Raw genomic sequence first — 20,000 nt, forward strand, 5'->3', positions numbered from 1 at the left:
CCGTGCGCTCCAACGACACAGCGACGGGGCTCGTGTTGTTTTTTTGTTGTTTTTTTTTTTTTTCTCTCAAGTGCTGTCACGCAGCAATGAGCTCTTTAACAGGTCTGAAGCGTGATGGTGCCGAGGAGACACGCACACACCACACATCTCTTTCTCTCTCTCTCGCTCTCGCTCTCTCCCTCCCTCCCTCCCTCCTTCTCACTCCATCCAGATGTCTCGCTCTACAGTGGCTGGTGATTCCATGTGAACAGATCTGGCATTATCCAGCCACGGTGTCAGAGAGAGACACTTGGCGACCTTTAAGGAAAAAAAAAAAGAAAAGACAATAGAAAGGGCGTCGTCCCCCGAACGGCCAGTGGGGTCACATGACTTGTGAGGTCATGACAGGTTGATGAGGCATCTCGTTGGGTCATTTTCACGGCGTAAATAGCTTTTACATTGAGTCATTTTAAATTGTCTGTGTGTGTGTGTGTGTGTGTGTGTGTGTGTGTGTGTGTGTGTGTGTGTGTGTGTGTGTGTGTGTGTGTGTGTGTGTGTGTGTGTGTGTGTGTGTGTGTGTGTTTGTGTTGAACAGTAGGTGCCTGGCACTAAGGCGTCATCAGCATTTAAACATGGATCAATGGATGGATGATAGACAGACAGACAGACAGACAGACAGACAGATAGATAGATAGATAGATAGATAGATAGATAGATAGATAGACAGATAGATAGATAGATAGATAGATAGATAGATAGATAGATAGATAGATAGATAGATAGATAGATAGATAGATAGATAGATAGATAGATAGATAGATAGATAGATAGATAGATAGATAGATAGATAGATAGATAGATAGATAGATAGATTCCTGTGGATTGGACTGTTATTCAGCTTCGCATTTTAAGCCGTAGTTTCTCCTCAAAATCAAATACATAAACATCCGACAAAAACAAACGTCACATGTTTGCGTGTGGGGCATCGTTGGTCAGAGATCAGAGACGGCGGTGATGTTTGAATTGAAGCTGCGGCAAACCCACATAACACACTCTCTGAATTCAATTTCTCAAATCCTCATTTGACCTGAACGTGTACGTTCCTTCCTCGTGTTTGAAGGAACGACTTGTATCTCACCAGACTTATTCAGAGGGTCCTTCTCCTTCTCCTCCTTTTTTGTATTAAACCCCTTTGCCATTTATAAACACAGAGCCTCCTGATTAACCCGCCTCATCGCTGTGTGATCTGGGGCGATTCCATTCCGCTCCCCCGCTGCAGGAGCCTCTCATATTGATGTGATTATGTCGAAAAGAACAAAAGCGGCCATTATGCGGCGAATTACAGCCGTGGGTGAGTGGGAAGGGGAGCGGCGCGGCGCCGTCGGTGACATCCTCACCGACAGATCCGAGAATTAGGGAGAGGAGACGGCGAGAAGACAAGATAGGAGGCGACCATTACCCCCCATTACCCACTCCCACACACACACGCACGCACGCACACACGCACGCACGCACGCACGCACGCACACACACACACACACACACACACACACACATGATATGCATTTACCCTATAAAAAAAACCACAAACGCCATATCTATTATCTTGGATTGTATTTCTTCAGCCCCCTTCAAAAGCATCAAAGACGTTCAGCAGCTAAACGCTGCATTGATTGCAAGTTGGAGTGTTTTGGAGGAATCCAGCAAGGTCATGAATCTGTTTGTTGTTAACAGCCCATTAACGTGTTGGTAAAATATGCTCATGTTTGTTTGTTACAACAGGCAGAGCTTAATGTGAGGGTGTGTGTGTGTGTGTGTGTCATAAATTCTCATCTCTGTAAAGAAATCCAATTAGGGCTATATTTAAATGTAGCATTCCACTCTGACAGAGCCATCAACATCGTGGTGTGTGTGTGTGTGTGTGTGTGTGTGTGTGTGTGTGTGTGTGTGTGTGTGTGTGTGTGTGTGTGTGTGTGTGTGTGTGTGTGTGTGTGTGTGTGCGTGTGTCCGTGTGTGAGTGTGTGAGTGGGGGATAATTGCTCTTAGTCCTTTTTGCTTTTATTGTGCCACAAGGGAGATTCTTGGGTTATCACTTGTGATGAACTCCGATGTGTGCAGGGAGGAGAAGAGAGGAGGATTTAATTTCCAAAGTCAAACCAACCAATCCTTAATAAAGCGGTGATGCATGACTCACAAAAAACAATTCGGCCACGGCGAACAAATCTTTGAAATGACCCGGGAGCCGAGACTCGTTTTGTCATAATTTTGACAGACTAAAACGGTTCTTCCCGAGAACACCACTCACGGCTCAGAGCAGAGAAAATTGGACCGATGTTTTTAGCGACTCGTAAAGAGCAGAATCCCCAAAAAAGAGGAAAAAAAATAATATTTTGTCGGTGTATAATAAAGGCCGCGCGTTTGGTCCTCTCTAGGACAAAATGAATGCATTCTGCAGGACACGGGGCGAACTGACACGCTGATGACAAACTCTCATACACACATACAATCAGAGAGAGTTAACCTTTATGGAACCACCCTCCAACCCCAATCCATTTAGTCCACTAATGGAAAGGGAGCGGGGCAGGTAAACCAAAACGGGTTCGGGAATAGATTTTAGAACAAAGAGCGGCGAGGACAAACAAAGAGCGGCCGTGGCGGCGCCGTCAATTTGTCTTGATTGCCGATCACCTCTGTCCTTTGTTTCATTCCTTCCCTGCCCCCCGCCTCGCTTTTTAAAGTGCAGCGAATAGCGCTCGTTCGGTTACCGTTTTTTGGGGGTTTGTTTTTATTCTTTGCAACTCTTATTCTGCTTTTCTTGAGACAATTTCCACCAATTAAACACGCGGCTTCATCACGCTCAGACCTGCGATTGAACCCCGTGGGAGCTGGCATGAGATGTGTTTCTGAATGACGGCGAACGTGCTGAGCGTGTGCAAGGCTGTACACCTGTGTGTGGATGTGCAGGAGTGTGTGCGCACGTGTCGCTCTGCTTATTAGAAAGGTTTGACATTTACCGAAAAGTACACACATTCATCATCAGAGATGGATGATGACGTCTTTTTTAATTCGGGAGCTTTGCGAGACATGGCAGGGTGGTTGTTACTCCATCGTGTTTCTGAGGTGCAGTTGAAGGGAAAGTGCGGCGTGATCCGAGCAAAGAGAGGGAGGCCCACGTTGGCGGGAGGAAACCGCTCAGGGCGCTTTCGTTCGAATGGGCCGATTTGTTTGCTTATCGACTCCCGTCTCGCTGTTATTTCTACTCTGTCCATCTCTCTCTCTCTCTCGGTCTCATGTCGTAGTCCAGGGGATAGCATGTCCGCCGATGGAGTCCCTTTCTCTAACCGTCTATAACTATGCGATGGCTATGGCCTTGGACACCGGGAGACGCCGCAGGCTTTTTGGGAATGAATACGATTTTTAACATCGAGGCAAACGGCGTGATTGATTTCCCCCGCTTAATCATCCAGCCTGCGTCACCATGGAGGGACACGGACGTCGCACTGGCGCGCAATCTCTAATTCATAAAGAAGGACGATCCGGCAGACTATTGTGACTCTAGTGGCTTTTTTGTCTTCCAGACGAGTAATGAATGAGCGAGCAAGGCCCTTTGTGGCTCCGCTAATCAGCCCCCTAATCCTGGTGCTGGAGATGCGAGCCGGGGACGCTCCCTTGTAACTCTATCATTTTCTCATCAGCGCTTCTGCCTCTCCCTCTCTCCCTCTCGCTCTCTCTCTCTCTCCTCCGGGCACTCGTTGCCTCTCCGCCTGTCTCGCTGTCTTTATGCCTCCGTCATATAGAGCGTCTCTGGCAAGAGGGAGGTGTGCGCGCCGCTGTTTCCCTGTGATTGGGCCATTGTTCTAACTGGCTTGCCGAGCCAGCCTGTCGGGCATGTTTGCATAGATTCCCCGTTCTACTCCGCTAGCTAATGCAACACCTTTGTTCTCTTAATTGCTCGCTGTCGCAGCCACAGGCTAAAGAGGAATGAATTATTTCATGACTGCGGATTACTCAAAGTACGGCGCTACTCGTTTCTCCCCCCGCTCTGGATGTGAGCCTCGGCCACATTTCATGCATACTGTGCTTGTGTGCCAAACACACTATATTCACCAATTTGTAAAGATGATACCATTAAGTCAACAGTCAATATCCCCCCCAACCTTTGTCACGTCATGCATGGTGATGAAAGGCTCGACTCTTTTTTCTGATTTGGTTGACGACGAGTCGCTCGGTAAATACAGTCGATTTTTAGACTCTTTTTGTTAGTTTGATTGAGTTAGGAGTGATGGCTTTGGGAGTTGGCTGTGAGTGTTGTGTGAGAGTCAGAAGTGTCGTTTTGGCTCTGACTTGTGAATGGAATTCTAACGGTAGATCTTTTTGGCCTTCCCCTCAAAAGGGTTTTATTTGGGAGAGAAATGCAAAGTGTGAATCACAAAAATACTTCTGTCAAAATGTATTTTATAATAACGTGTAATAAAGTGTAAATCAGCTGCATTCAATATGAACTATGCCGAATCCCTTTTTGTTGTCTTGGACACTTGGACTTGTGGATCGAAGATTAACTCACTTAGTGACTCCCGACTCCTGAGTCATTTCAAGGATTCGTTCGATACGAACAACTCGTTTGCGAGTCTTGCATCACTAGTCGCGCAGCAGATCGTTTCCAATACGGCTGCAGGTCAAAGGTCAGCGCTCAGAGTGCCTAGCTCGCCCCTGCTGTTGCCGCTAGATAAGAGTGTGTCAGATAGCCACCCGCTATCAGGTTAGCTTCCCAAACACTGGGATCGATAGCAGGGGTGTCGCTGGTGGAGGAGATGTTGGGGAATGGAGGCTCTATTCGGTAATGAGGGGAGGCTTGCCGTGAGCAGGAAGCATCCAATTAAATGATACTGTACACTATCTCTGCCCTGCACGAACCAAACCACCCACAGCACTTTGTCCTTCATCCCCAGATGTTATTCTGGATTTAATATATTCTCCAATAGTGTGATGAGGCAGGAGCGATCGGATGATGAAATTGAGCACATACATTAAGACATTAACTCATATCCTATTAACTTTTGTCAACTCTTTCATTGGCAGTGGTCTTGCATTTAACAGATAATAGACCATTCCACAATTTTTAGTGTTTCATATGTCAATTGGGGCACTCAAGACACATAAATATTAAGCTTTGGAGTGTATTTGACGGCTGTTGGTGATGAGCGACGTATGGCTTTTGAAGGTTCTGTTGATTGCAAGTTGCAACAACTACAAGTGCAAATAATAAAAAGCGTGTGTGCTTATACCCTGTATAAATAAAGGTCAAAGTCTTCAAGCTGGCACCCTCAATGATCTCTCACTGATGTTTCGCTCAATTGGGTCCACTACACCTCCGGAGCACTCGATATTGAGCACCCTCAGTCTTCCAAGATTTAATGTATACAGGCACAGTGATAATCATTAACACTTCAGCAGCTATGGCCCACGCCTGTATGTGGTTGGAATTTCAAGTTGAAATATTTTCACGAGTATGTGAGCCCCATCTGAATCCTGCCGTGACTTTTCCCAAATATGTGCCCTGCAGAGGCCCGCGTTGTCAGAATTTGAATACTGCACTCAGAAACGTAGATACTTTATATTTGCTAATGTTCTGACCCAGAAATCGCCAGTGAAAACCGCTAAAGCCATCGCTGAAATGCGCCTTGGTACTCCACAGGTGGCCCCGAGGCAATGGCCAGAGAATGGCTGGATAAACTGATCATCCCAAGTGACACAGTATAAACACAGTATAATATATAACATATGGTAATCATAATATAGTAATATATAATATAATTGGATAATCAGTTGAAGCTATATACGGCACCTTGAGAGGCAGTGCATGGTTCAGGCTGAACAGGGATTTAGGCTTAGAGACTTTGAGGCTTTGAGACTGAGAAAGTGTCCCCATTACACACGGCGCTTGTTTCATTCCATTAGGAAACCTACAGTAACCAAAATAATCTAAAATAGAAATACACTGTTTTGCTCACCGATCAAGGGCGCCCCATCCCTGCCGTCCCGTGGGGACAGTTGGTACGGTCAGAGAGGGAGTGATCGGGACGCAGAGACTTTAGATTGTGGGCTATTCATAAAACACTGGCGGCTAAAACTCCTCAAAGCCCACCCCTAATGACGCCACTGGTGAGCAAATTCCAGATTTTTTCGTTCCAGATTATCCTGTGGTGAGATATGTAACGATTGTTTTTTAACTTCCCCGATCTGCTCGGAAGTCAGCCCTGGTGGCGCAGATCGCAAATTGTTAGTAATGAACATGTTCAATATTACTCTGTGGATTGTCGTGTGGGAAAGAGCGAGAGCCAATTGGGAGCCAAGCTGACTAAAACGGAAGAAGTTAGAAACACAACAGCAGCCATGGCCGCAAATGCCAAAGCTGCCAAAAATAAAAAATGACAAAGTAAAAGTTCTATTCCGTTGCCTGCAATGTTTGTTTACTCCAAAGTCACGTTTGATCGCAGAGGATTTCCGGTTTTGCGAGTCGGAGCTCTGGTAATCTCAAATCTTGTGTGGCTTCTCAAGATTAGGACTCTGGTTGTTGGTGAATCTGTTCGTGTGTGGCGCTGTTTGAGCAAATCGTTCCTCTCCACACACTTAAGTAACAAAACTGTTAAAGTCTTATGATGTCATTATGTGTGGGGTCTCTCACATTTTCAATATCTGTTAAGATTTGACAAATGTTGTAGCGTGGCCCAGGCTTAAGAGAATTGGAGTGAACAGCAGCAGAGGCGTGGGACTGTCCCGTTCCGTATTGAAGCGCTGCGTAACGGAGAGGAAGCGATCTCCGTTGTGTCGTAGTGCTGCGTGTCCCTGTTCCCATGTCGACGAGCAAAACCAACAACAGCTGTTTTTATTTTATACACATTCATTTTCCTCTGTTTCCTCATTGAATTAAAAAAAAAATTGTCACGTGTGTCTCCCGTTTGCTTTCCATCGCTGTAATTTTGTAAACACTGGGTTTTACTTGTAAATAATAAATCCAGCACTTCTGTAACGGGGAGACTTTCTCAGACACTCTCTCAGGCTCCGCAGAGCCATCAATGCCCGCCCCTCTCCCCTTCACTCTGCATGTCTCTGGTGATGGAGGCTGATGGCCATCAGTCTGAACAATAGGATGTGACACGTATGGATGCGTCACTGATCGCTGATTACTGAACGAAATAAACGCCGGTTTTCTAGTGTTAAATAGCACCACTAGCACTGCACAGACATGCCCAGTGGCTTACCTCAATCCCTAATTATCAGGAACAATACCATACCGGCCTCCCAAGTGACTATCCCCCACTGGCACCTTCAACCTACAGAGTGGCGACAGTTCCATACGGGCCTCCTCTGTGGCCACCATGCATCCTCATCTACCACTGTCAGGACGGTACCAACCTGCACAGTGACGAATCGCACTGGCACTGTTAATGCACGCTCAGTGCCACCGGTTCTGTATGGGTCTCCTCCGTGGCTGACATCCAACCCCATCTATCATCATGATGCCATGGAGCTACCTCCTGAGCTGATCTGTTTTCTTCCCATACACAGCCAGTGACTAGCCCTATAGCTACTTCATCCAAATCCTTTAGAGCTGAGCTCAGAGAACAACCTTGAATACCAAATTGTGAAAGAAGTGATGAACCCTCTCACCCCTATCTCTACTGGTCTAATGTGTGCCTGGCAGCCACGACCCAAATACTTCAACCCTATATCCGCAAACGGAACTGTTAACTCAGCGAAATACGCAATTTGCTCCCTTTCTGAATACAGCATGAATACCGTGAATACAATGTCAGGTCTCATGGTAGTGAACACAATAAGAAGGGTGCCGTGTTTTGAATGTAGTCGAACTACTAACGCCAGTGCTGATAAAACCAACAATAACAGGAGCACATTAATATGAACTCACCTCATGAGAAGACTGGTGTTGCATGGCAGACACCAAACGCTTGATGTCTGGCTTAAGGGACGACAGTCTCAGGCGAAGATCTGGCTCAACATTCAAGTTTATTCCTGTATTTTGTCTTCAATGCCACAAGCGCCGAAAAGCCAGTCCCGCAGAGATACGTCATCGGGAAAGGCATCAGAAATCGCACAGTTCTATTGGACGGATCAGATACTCAGAAGCAACATGAAGCCAAAAGTTTGTCAGGTACTTCTGTGAGAAAGCCAGTTTCAATGAGCTTGCGCAGGAGAGATCCACAAGACTGTCCCTCTCTTCTGTGCTCAGGCCTGCGAGGGTCTCGTCGCTGTGGCTGGCGAAGGGGTTTTTTGATCCAGCTGCACTGCACATCTGGGATGGGGGAGTAGCCGCCCAGCTTGGTCCTCAAACCATGCGGGTGCTTTTTGACATGATTGATCACGGCGATGGGAAGCCGCATTTCTTCCTTCTTCTAAAATCCAACAGATTCTCAAATGAGTCAAAGTTTTACCGGTCAACTCGCCTGGCCCACATCTCCATTTTCCATATGGTCGCTTCTATTTTATTCTGGACATTGAACACGGTCACTGCTTTTCCTTAGAGACTGAGGTTGAGTCCATAAATTACATAGGCAAGCAGGTTTGACAGATTTGAGATGTCTGTTGATTCTTCCAGTTGGAGGGCATCAAAACAACTCTCTCCTACGCTCGTTATCAGCTGTTCTAACACATTCTCTGCCATCTCGTCAATCCTCGTTTGACTGAGTTATCAGTCAATGAGATGAGGTTGATTGGCTTGCACGCCTCCTCTCCCAACATCACCCCCACGATCTCCTTTGTGGCAGGAAGAATTCAATTCTCCCTGATTGCGTGCGGCTTACCAGGTATGTCTATGAGTCGGGTGACCCGATAGGACGCTTCCGCTGCCTTTGCCTTCTCGGTGCCCGTGCATGACGTTTCGATGACTTTCTTCTTGCCCTGATGCTCCTTGAGTTTATTATCGAAAAATTGAAGCGGCTTGGACATGAACTGTTGGTGTTTTGTCTTGATGTGATGCCGCAGTTTACATGGCTTCAGAGCTTCGTTCGATAAAATCTCGGAAAACGCGTCAAGCACAGCGGTAACGGTTTTGTCTTCCATGCCTGTACGAAAAAAAAATCCCAATTCTAAATATTCAGCGCTATACTTTCTTTTTTGTTTGACAGGTGGGACTTTCCCGCCGGGACATCGCTTGTGGATGATGTACCAATGGCTTCTTTCCTTTTCAGTGTGCCTGATGTTAGCCAACCATCCTTTTTGATTATCACCTCAAGTTCAAAAATATACAGGTTCACGTCGATCTTGGTCTGGCTTGGTCGATCGATCAACCAACGTAGTAGGTCCTAAGTCCTAAGGCCCATAAGTCCCTATCTATCAGTGATGATGCATTTTTGAAGGTTTAAAAGAAAAAAATACCATGACCATTATTATTTTCTTTTTAATTTAAAAACTTTTTTGTAATAAATAATGTTTTGGCGTTTTTTTTTTATAAAATCGTGTTTTGGCCATGATTTAGGCGGCCCCTTGCAGGCCCATAGGTTTGGAATCGCTGCTATATGCACTCAGTTTCAACCACAGCTTCCAAACATGTGTTTATGATAACACCATGTGCTTGACTACAACCAAGCCTACAACCTGAGGAAATACACTTCAGTGTAGCTGTGCCTGCACACAACTCGCTACTTGCATCTTCACCTAATAACTGATTTCCATTTTGCAGATTTGGAAGCACATTATAGGTTGCTCCAAGGAGAAAATTGAATACAACTGACCAGCTAATCTTCCCTGGTCGATTTCTACACTTTTCCAATTCAACCACTGACCTTGTTTTGGATGTGAAACTGCCCTTGTAATCCTATCAGTTTCCTCCTGCTTTCCACATATTATCTGATGCAGGGATATGGAGCTATACCTACAATCTACCTGGACCCCTGATAGGTTTATCCTATAGAAGGAATAACTTTCTGATCAATATGAAACCTTTCCTGTAGCATTCGCCCGTCTAAGAATTGACAATCACCTAGATATGTTTTGTTTGACCTTCATTCGTGCCCATTGTTTTTGGTTGTCTTTGGACTTATCTAATAGCCTACAATTTCATGGTGATGTAGTTGCGATGGCAGTCGCATCATCCATATATGGTCTAATGGGAGCAATCTCCCTCCACCAACAACCGCCATTATAATAATGATAATATGTATCACTTCCATTGCCATAGTAAAAGGTGAAATAATGCAACCTGCCATTACCCCTATCTTCAAATTTGCTGCCATCACGTTGCGTACTTCCCCGTACTAAGACAAAACTATATGTCCTCGAAATAAGCTCTATCCATAGCCCTGTAATTCTATCAGGGAACTGAAAGAAACAAAATGCCTTCCTTAAAAAGGTTATGTGGCACAGAGCCAAGGCCGTTTGTAATGTCTAGAGATACAGCACTACATGGACATCCCTTCTCTCCCACTAGGCGGTCTGAATTCCCTGCCAAATCCTAAGCTCTAAGCACCGAGAAAACCCTGGAATCCCGCTTTCGGTGTCGATTAACCTGCTATCAACCTTTATGCAATAAAATTGCAAAATGAAGTAAATTTGTAAATTTGCCACATGCCATAAAAAGCTGCAGCAGAGGTTTTGCGGCGCAAATTCCCCAACAGTAAAGGTTGTGCTATGATGGGGTGACGGTTATAAATTATGGGAACCAACATTTTAATAAGGCCTGGGTTGCAATACGGCAAAGCAATCCTTTAAGAGACACAACATAAAGAAAGGATGTGTGGAGAATGATTGGTGCCTAAATTATGTCTCAAACAAATAAATATATTCCACAAAAAATATTTGTAAAATTGCAAACATATAGTTATTGTCACAATTAGTTCAGCAACTTATTCAAGTCAGTGGTGCCACCCTTTATCAAACCATGCATCAACTCAAAGAGAATGTCCATTCAGAATAAGTACTAACAAAAGATAACAAGGAGAAACAGTTATGGCCTGCTGGCACTTTTTGTGAAGTTTAATGGCCTGAATTTGAAATAGTCTGCGTCCATCTTTGTTGGTTCTTTTGTCAAGCTGAGTTTTGCCCTGGGAAAGCCAACCGCAACCTTTCAACCGCGTAAACCATAAAAAACCTAAGAAACTCTACTCCTCCAGATTTTCGGAATTCATTATAGTAACTTTTGCCAACTCCTCAATCAGCGGTGGTCAGTAAGAAACATCAGTCAGAGCCTTTGAAAATATTTCTCTTTCATGACCTGATCTCATGGGAAATTGTTGACATGACTTGTCCCTGCATGTAGAATAAACGGTCACTTCATACGTATGAAATAATATTTTACGGTTGGGAACTAGAGTGGAGTAAAGCGTACGGTACCTTTTTTTTACAGGCTTGTGAAAATTTTTATTTTGTTTTATACACATTAGTAATAGCTCTGTCTCTGCAGTCCACTGAGTGGTTGTTAGTTCATAATGTGTTTCTTTCCATTTAAACCAAGCACAAACACTTCTCCGTCCAGTGACTCCCTCTATCTTTATCTCTTTATTTTTCTGCGTTCTTTAATCTTCCCTGGCAACCGTCTGATGATTGTGATTGATTGCTGGAAAGCCCCGCCGTACGGGTGTCCTTGGCGACCGTGCACGTCGAGCCGTGGCAGGTCGCCTCCGTCAGAGATCTGTGTCTCAGAAACCAGACAGGAATCCATTGACACCAACCCGGCACCGCGCGTCGCATTGTCATTAGAGTTTGACGTCTCCTAGATTGAATACACCAAGTTTAACCGCTGGTGTTTGGTTGCATTTTTAACGGTAATACAAGACAAAACAAAACAATAAATCTACACTGGAGGCGGCATATTTCGCTGTCGATACACCATCAATCACCTCACATCTCACGATCTACTTACGGAGCGTAGCTGATACAAAATAATGAAACCCTCAGTCTTTAAGTTATCCTCTCAACGATGATAAAGAAAATATTAGAAATATTAGAGCGTTAGAAATTAACGTGAAGTGAATGCAGACAGCAGGTAGGTTAAACAACATGTCACCATGATAAATTACTATTTACCGTGTGAGAGCAGAATAGCAATACCATGGACTTAGAGTTGGGTGTATTAGCGTATGCAGACAACAAGTTTCTGTGACTGATGGATATGGGGAAGTTTATACAGGATAAATAGTGCAACTAGTGAAGTCTGAGGAGACACTTGAAGTCGGGGGAGCCGGTGGTAGGTGGCAGTGATTCATATGGTGCGAGGTGAGAGTGTGTGTGTGTGTGTGTGTGTGTCTCCGATGGGGGTGTGCGCGTGTTATGAGTTCACCAGTCCCTCTATCTATATCCAACCACGTCTGCCCACCTGGATCAAAGTGTAATGCACATTTTCAAAGCTGCGGCACAGCATCCAGGCTCTATTTTAACAACAACCCCATCAAATCTCCCCGACCTGTGTCAGTACCACCACAGTGCATCGGTGTGAAGGGAAACGTGCAAATTTCTTTCTTTCTTTCTCTTTGATAATTACCTTGTGGGTTTCGTTTGGACGGGAGGCAACAATATCCCCCAAAACAAGTGTGTGAATCAATGCACGCAGCAGGAACAATATTGTTTAGTATTGCGAGTGGCAACTACAAATGTCTATTTGTGTAGCGGGAAAAACCTACTCAGTTAGATATTTTTTTTATTTTTAGAGATTTTTTTTAGGTGTGTTATGTAAGAAATTGTATGTTTTGTTTTTTTATTTAAGTGACAGTGCGGTAATTACAAAAAAATACAACAAAATAAATAATTTGTGAATTTGTTAAGATGAAAAAATGTTAAATGTGGTGATTGTGTTGCCACCATGTTCATATCTGTGACTTTATCCCCGATGAAGTGGAGTAATGAATGACTGCAGGTGTCCCTATTTTTGTAATTAATTGTCTGGTAATTGGATAAATTAATGAGTTGGCAGGGGAAATATGAGAGCAGACGTCTGAGAAAAGCGCTTCCCTCCCAGGAAGCGACCGGCCTGAACCCGTGTAATAAACCAAAACTTAACTAAACCACTCTCTCTCCCCCCCACAGTCTCTCTCTCTCTCTCTCTCTCTCTCTCTCTCTCTCTCTCTCTCTCTCTCTCTGCCTCTGGCTTCATCTGCTTTTGTTCCATGGCTTGCCAATGGAATGCCGTTCTGAGTTTTGATCAGATGTGAGGTTCTCGATTTTCATTCCACCTTGTCTCCTCTGCCTGCTTCTCACAGGTTGCTCTGAAACCCTGGGCCGACCGACACATGAGGCGTGATGGGCGGATCCCCGGATCTCTAAGAGCTACTCTGTCTTCCTCCTCCTCCTCCTCCTTCTCCTCTCCTTCATCCTGAGTGTCCTTTTTTCCTCTCACGGTTCAACTCCCTCCTTCCCCTACCCCCTTAGTCTAGAGGAGCCCGAGATAAGAGCACAAGCGCAGGGCAAAGCGACCATCATGACGTGCAGATCTAGCCATCAGAGACAAGGCCGTTGGGGTCGCCCCCTCCCGGCACTCCTGCTGTATTTGTCCTCTTTCCTGCTGATGGTGGGCTGGTGCCATGCGGCGTCCTCCGGCCCAGAGTCAGATACCTGCTCTACCCTGGTCCAGAGCCGCTTCTTCGGCTTCTTTCTGTCGTCCTACGCGTTCCCCACGGCGCCCTGCTCCTGGACCCTGCAGAACCCGGACCCACGGCGTTACACCATCTTCCTCAAGGTAACCAAGCCGGTGGGGGGATGCATCCCCTCGCAGCTTCGCACCTTCCAGTTCGACTCCTTCCTGGAGACTACACGCACCTACCTGGGCATGGAGAGTTTCGACGAGGTGGTCAAGCTCTGTGATGCCGCCTCAGCTCCCGTCGCCTTCCTGGAGGCAGGGAAGCAGTTCCTCCAGATGAGGAAAGGGCAGCCACGGGCAGAAACGTTGGTTGCAATGGACAACACCGCAGACTTCAAGACGGAGTACTTGGTAGTGGGGAAACGCAACCCCAGCATGGCCGCCTGTCAGATGCTTTGTCGGTGGCTGGAGGACTGCCTGGCCTCCAGCTCCTCTATCAGGCCTTGTGGCATCATGCAGACGCCATGTTTGTGCTGGGAGCCTCCGCCACTTCTTCGAGATGGGGATAGCTGTCACCACAACGGAGTTTATCTGGAAAACTGTTTACCCAGTGTGAAAGAGAAGGAGAAGGAGGCCGAGATTCATGGTGAGTGGAAAAATATCTACAGCAAATGCAGTCATATGTTTTCTTTCGATGAGTTAGAGTCAAGTGTTTCTTTGTCTAATGTGGCTGTTGATTAACAGAGTTTAATTTCCTTGACCTTGAAGCACACATACAATTTTACATTATCATAATGTAGAAAAGCGAGAAGGATTCAACAAAAGAGGCTACCCGTTGTCAATAGTGGAGAATTGTCCGTCGCTGATTCAGAGGCCAGCAAAGTGCTTTGGTTCGAGGAAGGAGGAGCAAGGAAAAAAAAGACAGAACGATGGTAGCCAAAGCACTGAGACAAATGGCGGTTTAGTATTTCATCTGATGGGAGGGGAGCTCCGTGACCTTGTTGAGTCAGAGCTGTTGTCCATCCCTGTAAGCGGGGGTTGAGGGAGGGACATTGGATCAGCCTTTTGGGAGTGCTGTGGAGGAAGAATAGAAGGATTAAGGGTCGATATCAGATAGCTTTGGGGGAGAGGGGGGGGGGGGGTGGCCTTAGCAGCCTGATGCCCGCACTGCTCCACTCCCAATCCCCACACCACCACCACAACCACCACCACCAGACAGGATGTGGCCTGACATCTCTGCCCCTGCCCGGGCGGGTGCTGTGGCCGGAGGGGGGACAGACATTTCCTCAACTCCCTGTGGTTTCTCTTTCCGGACGATATTTTTCTGCCAATCTTCCACCCGCTTTCCTCCCCCCCCTTTCGCCTCTCTGTTTTCATGACTTTCTGTTCCATCTCTCCGCGTGTCTTATCCCTCGTCCTCCTCTCACCACCCTCACATCCGCCCCCGATGTAGAAGGGCTGATAGCGGAGTGATATAGAGGCAGATGCGGGCTGGAAGCCATGTGATTTCGCAGAGGCGATGTTGGACTAGGTGGGTATCTCCTGCCTGCACCCGCTCCCGGTTCTCCCAGCTTACATCCCCCTGCCACCATGTGTCCCCTCCCTCCCACTACTCACGCTAGTTATCTCAACCCTTATATAATCCTGCTTGTGCAGCGGTTGTGGGGTTAGGGTGGGGGTGTGTGTGAGTGTGGGGGCGCTGTTTGTACCTTGAGGTGAAAAGGAGAGGGAAAAAGAAAGATACTGTCAATTTGGCTGGCGGCCACTTTTCCTTCTCACCGTTGTGCTGCTTCTGCCAGCCCACACTGGCTGAGCTGCGCCTTGATGATGACAATCCCGTTTTTTTCTCCTTTCTTTTTGTCTCTGAGAGAGAGACCGATGGGCTCGGCTGACAAATGGTTGAGGCGGGCAGTCGATGAATATTTGGGCGGATGGGCAGTGCATGGCTGGATTGGCGGATGAAGATAAAGAGAACACGTGGCGGAGGGGGGGGGGGGGGGGTGGCGGTATTATGGCCTGTGTGTGGAGATTGGCCGTGAGCCAGGCTGTGGGGTGGTGTTGAAGGGGTGGGTGTGGGGGGGGGGGGGGTTGAGATGGGGAGGGATGATAGTTGTGAGTGATCGGTAGGAGGAGGAGAAAAGGGCCTTTTGAGAAATGGAGGTAGAAGGGCAGTGAGTGAGGGAGTAAGAGAGGAGGAGGAGGAGGACTGGGTGTGCGAGCTGGAGGCTGGAGAGGCTGATGAGAACCCAGTCGAGCCCAGTAGAGAGGGACGGACCGGCGGTGCCCTCGTCCGTCAGACCACTGCCGAATTAATGGGTTCCCGTCCGTCTGGCCGCCATAAGTACTTTGCCTCTGTAGAGGTGAAGACACCCCCGTCCCCCCGCCCCACCTCGCTCCCCCTTCCGCAACTTCCCTTGACACCCAGTCTCATGTGACGGTGGCAGATGGAGGGGTCGGCCTGAACTGTCAGCCCCCGGAGCCACTCCTTGTCCAGGTGAAGGGGGCTGCGCAGCAAGATGGCAAGACGGGCGGAGGGCGGGGGAGTATGCAGGATGACATGAAATGTGGAAATTAACATTGTGTGTGTGCGAGTGTGTGTGTGTGTGTGTTAAGGTGTGTGTGCGAGTGTATTGCATGTCTATGTGCAGATAGAAGCAGTGTGTGTGTTTGGCCGAACTACTTGTAAGAGGAACCCAGATATGTGGTAAATGTCATTGCTACTGTTATTGTGTGTGTGTGTGTGTGTGTGTGTGTGTGTCTCTTTGTGTGTGTGTGTGTGTGTCTGTGTGTGAGTGTGTGCGCGTGTGTGTTCCAGGTCGTGCAACACCACGGCGCAGCAGAGGTTTCATTTCTCACTCCAAAGGGGACACCAGGGGAGGCAGTGACTGATTAACGGATGGATCAGAGAGATAAGAGAGGGAGGGAGGGAGAGGAACAGAGAAACAGAGAAACAGAGAAAAGAGAGGAGGAGGCTGATAAAAAAAAAAAGACGCAGAGAAGCAAGGAAATATTGGCAAAGGGATGAGGGGAACAGCACCCAGGCACAGGGAGGAGGAGAGACAGAAGGAGGCTTGAAAAGGCTCGAAGCTTTGAATGAAAAGAAATGACCCCAAAATGGCGAGTGCTGAGGGGCTGTTGAGCGGAGGTCTTGACACTTTCTCTTCCTGTCGTGAGGTCATCCTGCTGCTGCTCACCATCTCATGCGCACCATTTCATCCCTCGTTCCAGAGGCACAAGGCCGCAAATTAGCCAATGCAGGTATGATCCGTGCAAAGTCCCCCGATCGTGAAATATCACTCTTGTACCAGCCTGGCAGGCACCAACATTTCTATAGAATTAACGTGTGAAGTGCAGGCAGGTGCAGGGGGGATGACTGAGCACCTCCCTCTTTGCATCTTGATGTCCACGGTGCCCTTTTTACCAGGCACGTTTTTCTTTTTTTTTTTTTTGTGTGTTTTCCTTTTTACGTGAATGGGGGTGGGGGAGGAGTGATGGGGGCAAAGCCAGAGCAGGGCACTTTTTTTCAGCTTTGGATAAAATAGAATTATATGAGCACAAATAATATCTTCGGCCCCTCCGTGTGGTTTTAGTGGGGGAAAAAAAGACAAGAACTCCTTTCCCAACATTACTTTTTATCATCTTTGCAGGAGAGTAACATCGCAACACTGGAGTTTTAATGAGCTGCATATTCCAGAATAAATTACTTTATTTAGCCGGTAGGAAAATGGAGAAGAGAAAGTCCAGACGACTAGCTGGGAGCGGATTGATTTTCTGGGCAAGATATGAATATTCATGAGATACGCGTTCTGAATGCGTCCTCATTGGTGGAGTCCAAGTTAGTCTTCGTTGGTGTAATTGTTATAGAAAGATCACATCAAGAGTCAAATTGTGTGTGTGTATATATATATATATATATATATATATATATATATATATATATATATATATGTATATATTGAACCGGGTCCTTCCCAGGGCTCCAAGACCTCCAGACCAAGGGCGGATGATAGCCCTAGTCCCCCCCGAGATCGGTGAAGGATTTGGGGAAGATTGACAGGGTGAAAGCTGGGGTCCGGGTCGCGGACCTCCGCCAGACTAATTTTGGTGGTTCTCGGGGCCCCAGGACCTCCATATATATGCAGGTATATATATACTGTATATATATATAAAATACAGATTTTGGGTGGGAAGCAGGGGATACATCCCCCCAAATAAAAACACTGGTGCCTTAATTTTGTGTTTTCCTTTACATAAATAGACATTTAAAACTCATTTCCACCATAAACTCATGCAGAAAAGGCACAACTTGGTGCATAGAAATTCACCAGAATGCAGGAAATTAAATTCCCTGGAGGCGGACCCTCTGTCTCCCGACTAAATGTGTCCCCCCCAATGTTCAAACGAAACTTACACCAGTGTATGGTTTGCTAAATTTCAACAGGTTATGCTGGAAGTCCTTTTAAAATCATGTTCCATGTCCCCTTTTTTTGTTGATTTGAGCACCTGCGCCCTCTTAAGGGCTCTGCACTATGGGAGGCCTTTCGAGTCAATAATAAACAAATTGATAAATACCTATACCAGTATCGGCAGCTGAGGACAAGCTCCGAGGAACCACCACTGTGGTTGCTCGAAGCAGAGCACCAACGGGAGCACGGTGTTCCCCCTCTCTCCGCTGGCTCTGAATCTGTCGGATAACAATGCAACATTCTTTTACATTTAAGGATGTGAAATGTGGCATTATGAAATAAAGTGCCATTAAATAAATAAAAGTCGAATTGTGAAATAAAGGTCCCCTTATGGAATTATGAAATAAAAGTCCCCTAAAATTAATAATAATAATTGTGTTTTGAGAAATGTCCTTTTTAAAATAAAAAATAAAAAATATTTATTTATTGAATTATATTTATTCATTTATATATTTTTATTTCCATTTATTAATATAGGTATTGCCTTATTTATTTATTTGAGTATTTAGTTCATAGGCATATTTATTTATTTATGTATTCATTTGATATCAAATGGCGTTCTATGCTCTGCACGGGGCTGACATGTTGTATTAGCTGCTGACTCATCAAATCACTTGAACCGTGCTGTGTCACATAGAGATGTTGTGATTATTAGCTTTTAGTTGAATGATTAATTGTTGTACAGGATTACTCGGCCAAGTACATTTTTGTAGAGGGGGAATTTGTCGTGGTATGGTTTGTTGCATTTCATCTACAGATAATTGTCTGAAATGTATTCAATTTAAACATATTAAATTTACTGAATAAATAGACTTGAATACACAAATAAAAAAATTATACCCAAAGAAATAACAAATTATATAAATCATACTGGTAAATAATAAAAGAGTTAAAAAGATTATATTGTGATAAAAAATTGAATATTAAAATAGTAATCAATAATAGAGTAGCATCATCATTTGAATAATACATGTATAATAATTAATATATAATATTAACAAATAATGAATATATATAGCTTATCATGTCATAATACATGTCAGCCATTTATTGGCATCCAACATCGAAACTTAAACATTTTGGTCAACGGTTGATTTGCCTGAACCCAACAAAAAACAATTGACCTAACCCAAACCACATTGTAATAACTGACAACATTGCCTTAAAATCCCACTTAAATTAGGATGCAAACACATAACATTGTGTATTAAGTCTGACTGCACTAATGCCAGATTAGGTGTTGCCTCGCATAAATTAAAAGTTGCCTTTTTTTTTTAATACAAGAAAGAGTTGTGGGAGATGGGCAGCATTTTACTGCAAAGTGAGGTGAACTGAAGCTAAAGGTGAAATCAAGTTTGTTGTTTATTTTACTTACTTTTCTTTATACTGTAACATAAAATGACACTGACAATGAACGACAATGAATTTGATAACGTTTACTGTATGTACTACAGTATTATTTATTTGTTTGGCTATTTATTTTATTTGGATATTTAAGTATATTTATTTAGTATCTTTTATATATTTAAATTTAATATATGTCCAAATGTCTTTGTCACTGATAAGACACTTTCCCCATAGAGGGAAATTTAAGTGTGATGTAATGTGTGATCAAATCCAAGCAAATCCAATCAGGTCTTTTAACAAATGAGGAGTCTAAGTGTGACATGCTGGCACACATTAGTCATTATTTTGGCTGCAGTGCCAAGAAAAATAAAAAAAAAGAAATGAAATGAGATGAAAAAAGCATTCTCTGGGAGGATGAGAGGAAATTAGCATGAAGCCCTCGTGCCGTAGCCTCTTCGCTGCTGTGGTCAGACGCTGGCACTTCGCTGGCACTGAGATAAATACCACACACACACACACACACGCACACGCACACGCACACACACACAAATACACATACACACACACACACACACACACACACACACACACACACACACACAAAGACACACACACACGCTGCATCCTCTCCTTCATCAACCACCCTCGTAGTGGTCCGACCGCATTGTGGCTATATCTTC

General features: G+C 45.3%; 1 protein-coding gene across 1 annotated transcript in view; it reads left to right on the plus strand.

The window, feature by feature from the left end:
* adgrb1a (adhesion G protein-coupled receptor B1a) overlaps nucleotides 1-20,000 on the plus strand; it is a gene marked incomplete at both ends in the record, with an annotated part of 119,668 nt that overhangs the window by 47,575 nt on the left and 52,093 nt on the right. Inside the window, one exon of the mRNA XM_080004810.1 lies at nucleotides 13,360-14,153. Within this exon, the coding sequence (XP_079860936.1) occupies nucleotides 13,360-14,153 (794 nt within the window). The remainder of the gene's footprint in view (nucleotides 1-13,359; nucleotides 14,154-20,000) is intronic.

Source organism: Zeus faber (genome assembly GCF_960531495.2).
Source record: "Zeus faber genome assembly, chromosome: 8".
Taxonomy (NCBI): Eukaryota; Metazoa; Chordata; class Actinopteri; order Zeiformes; family Zeidae; genus Zeus; species Zeus faber.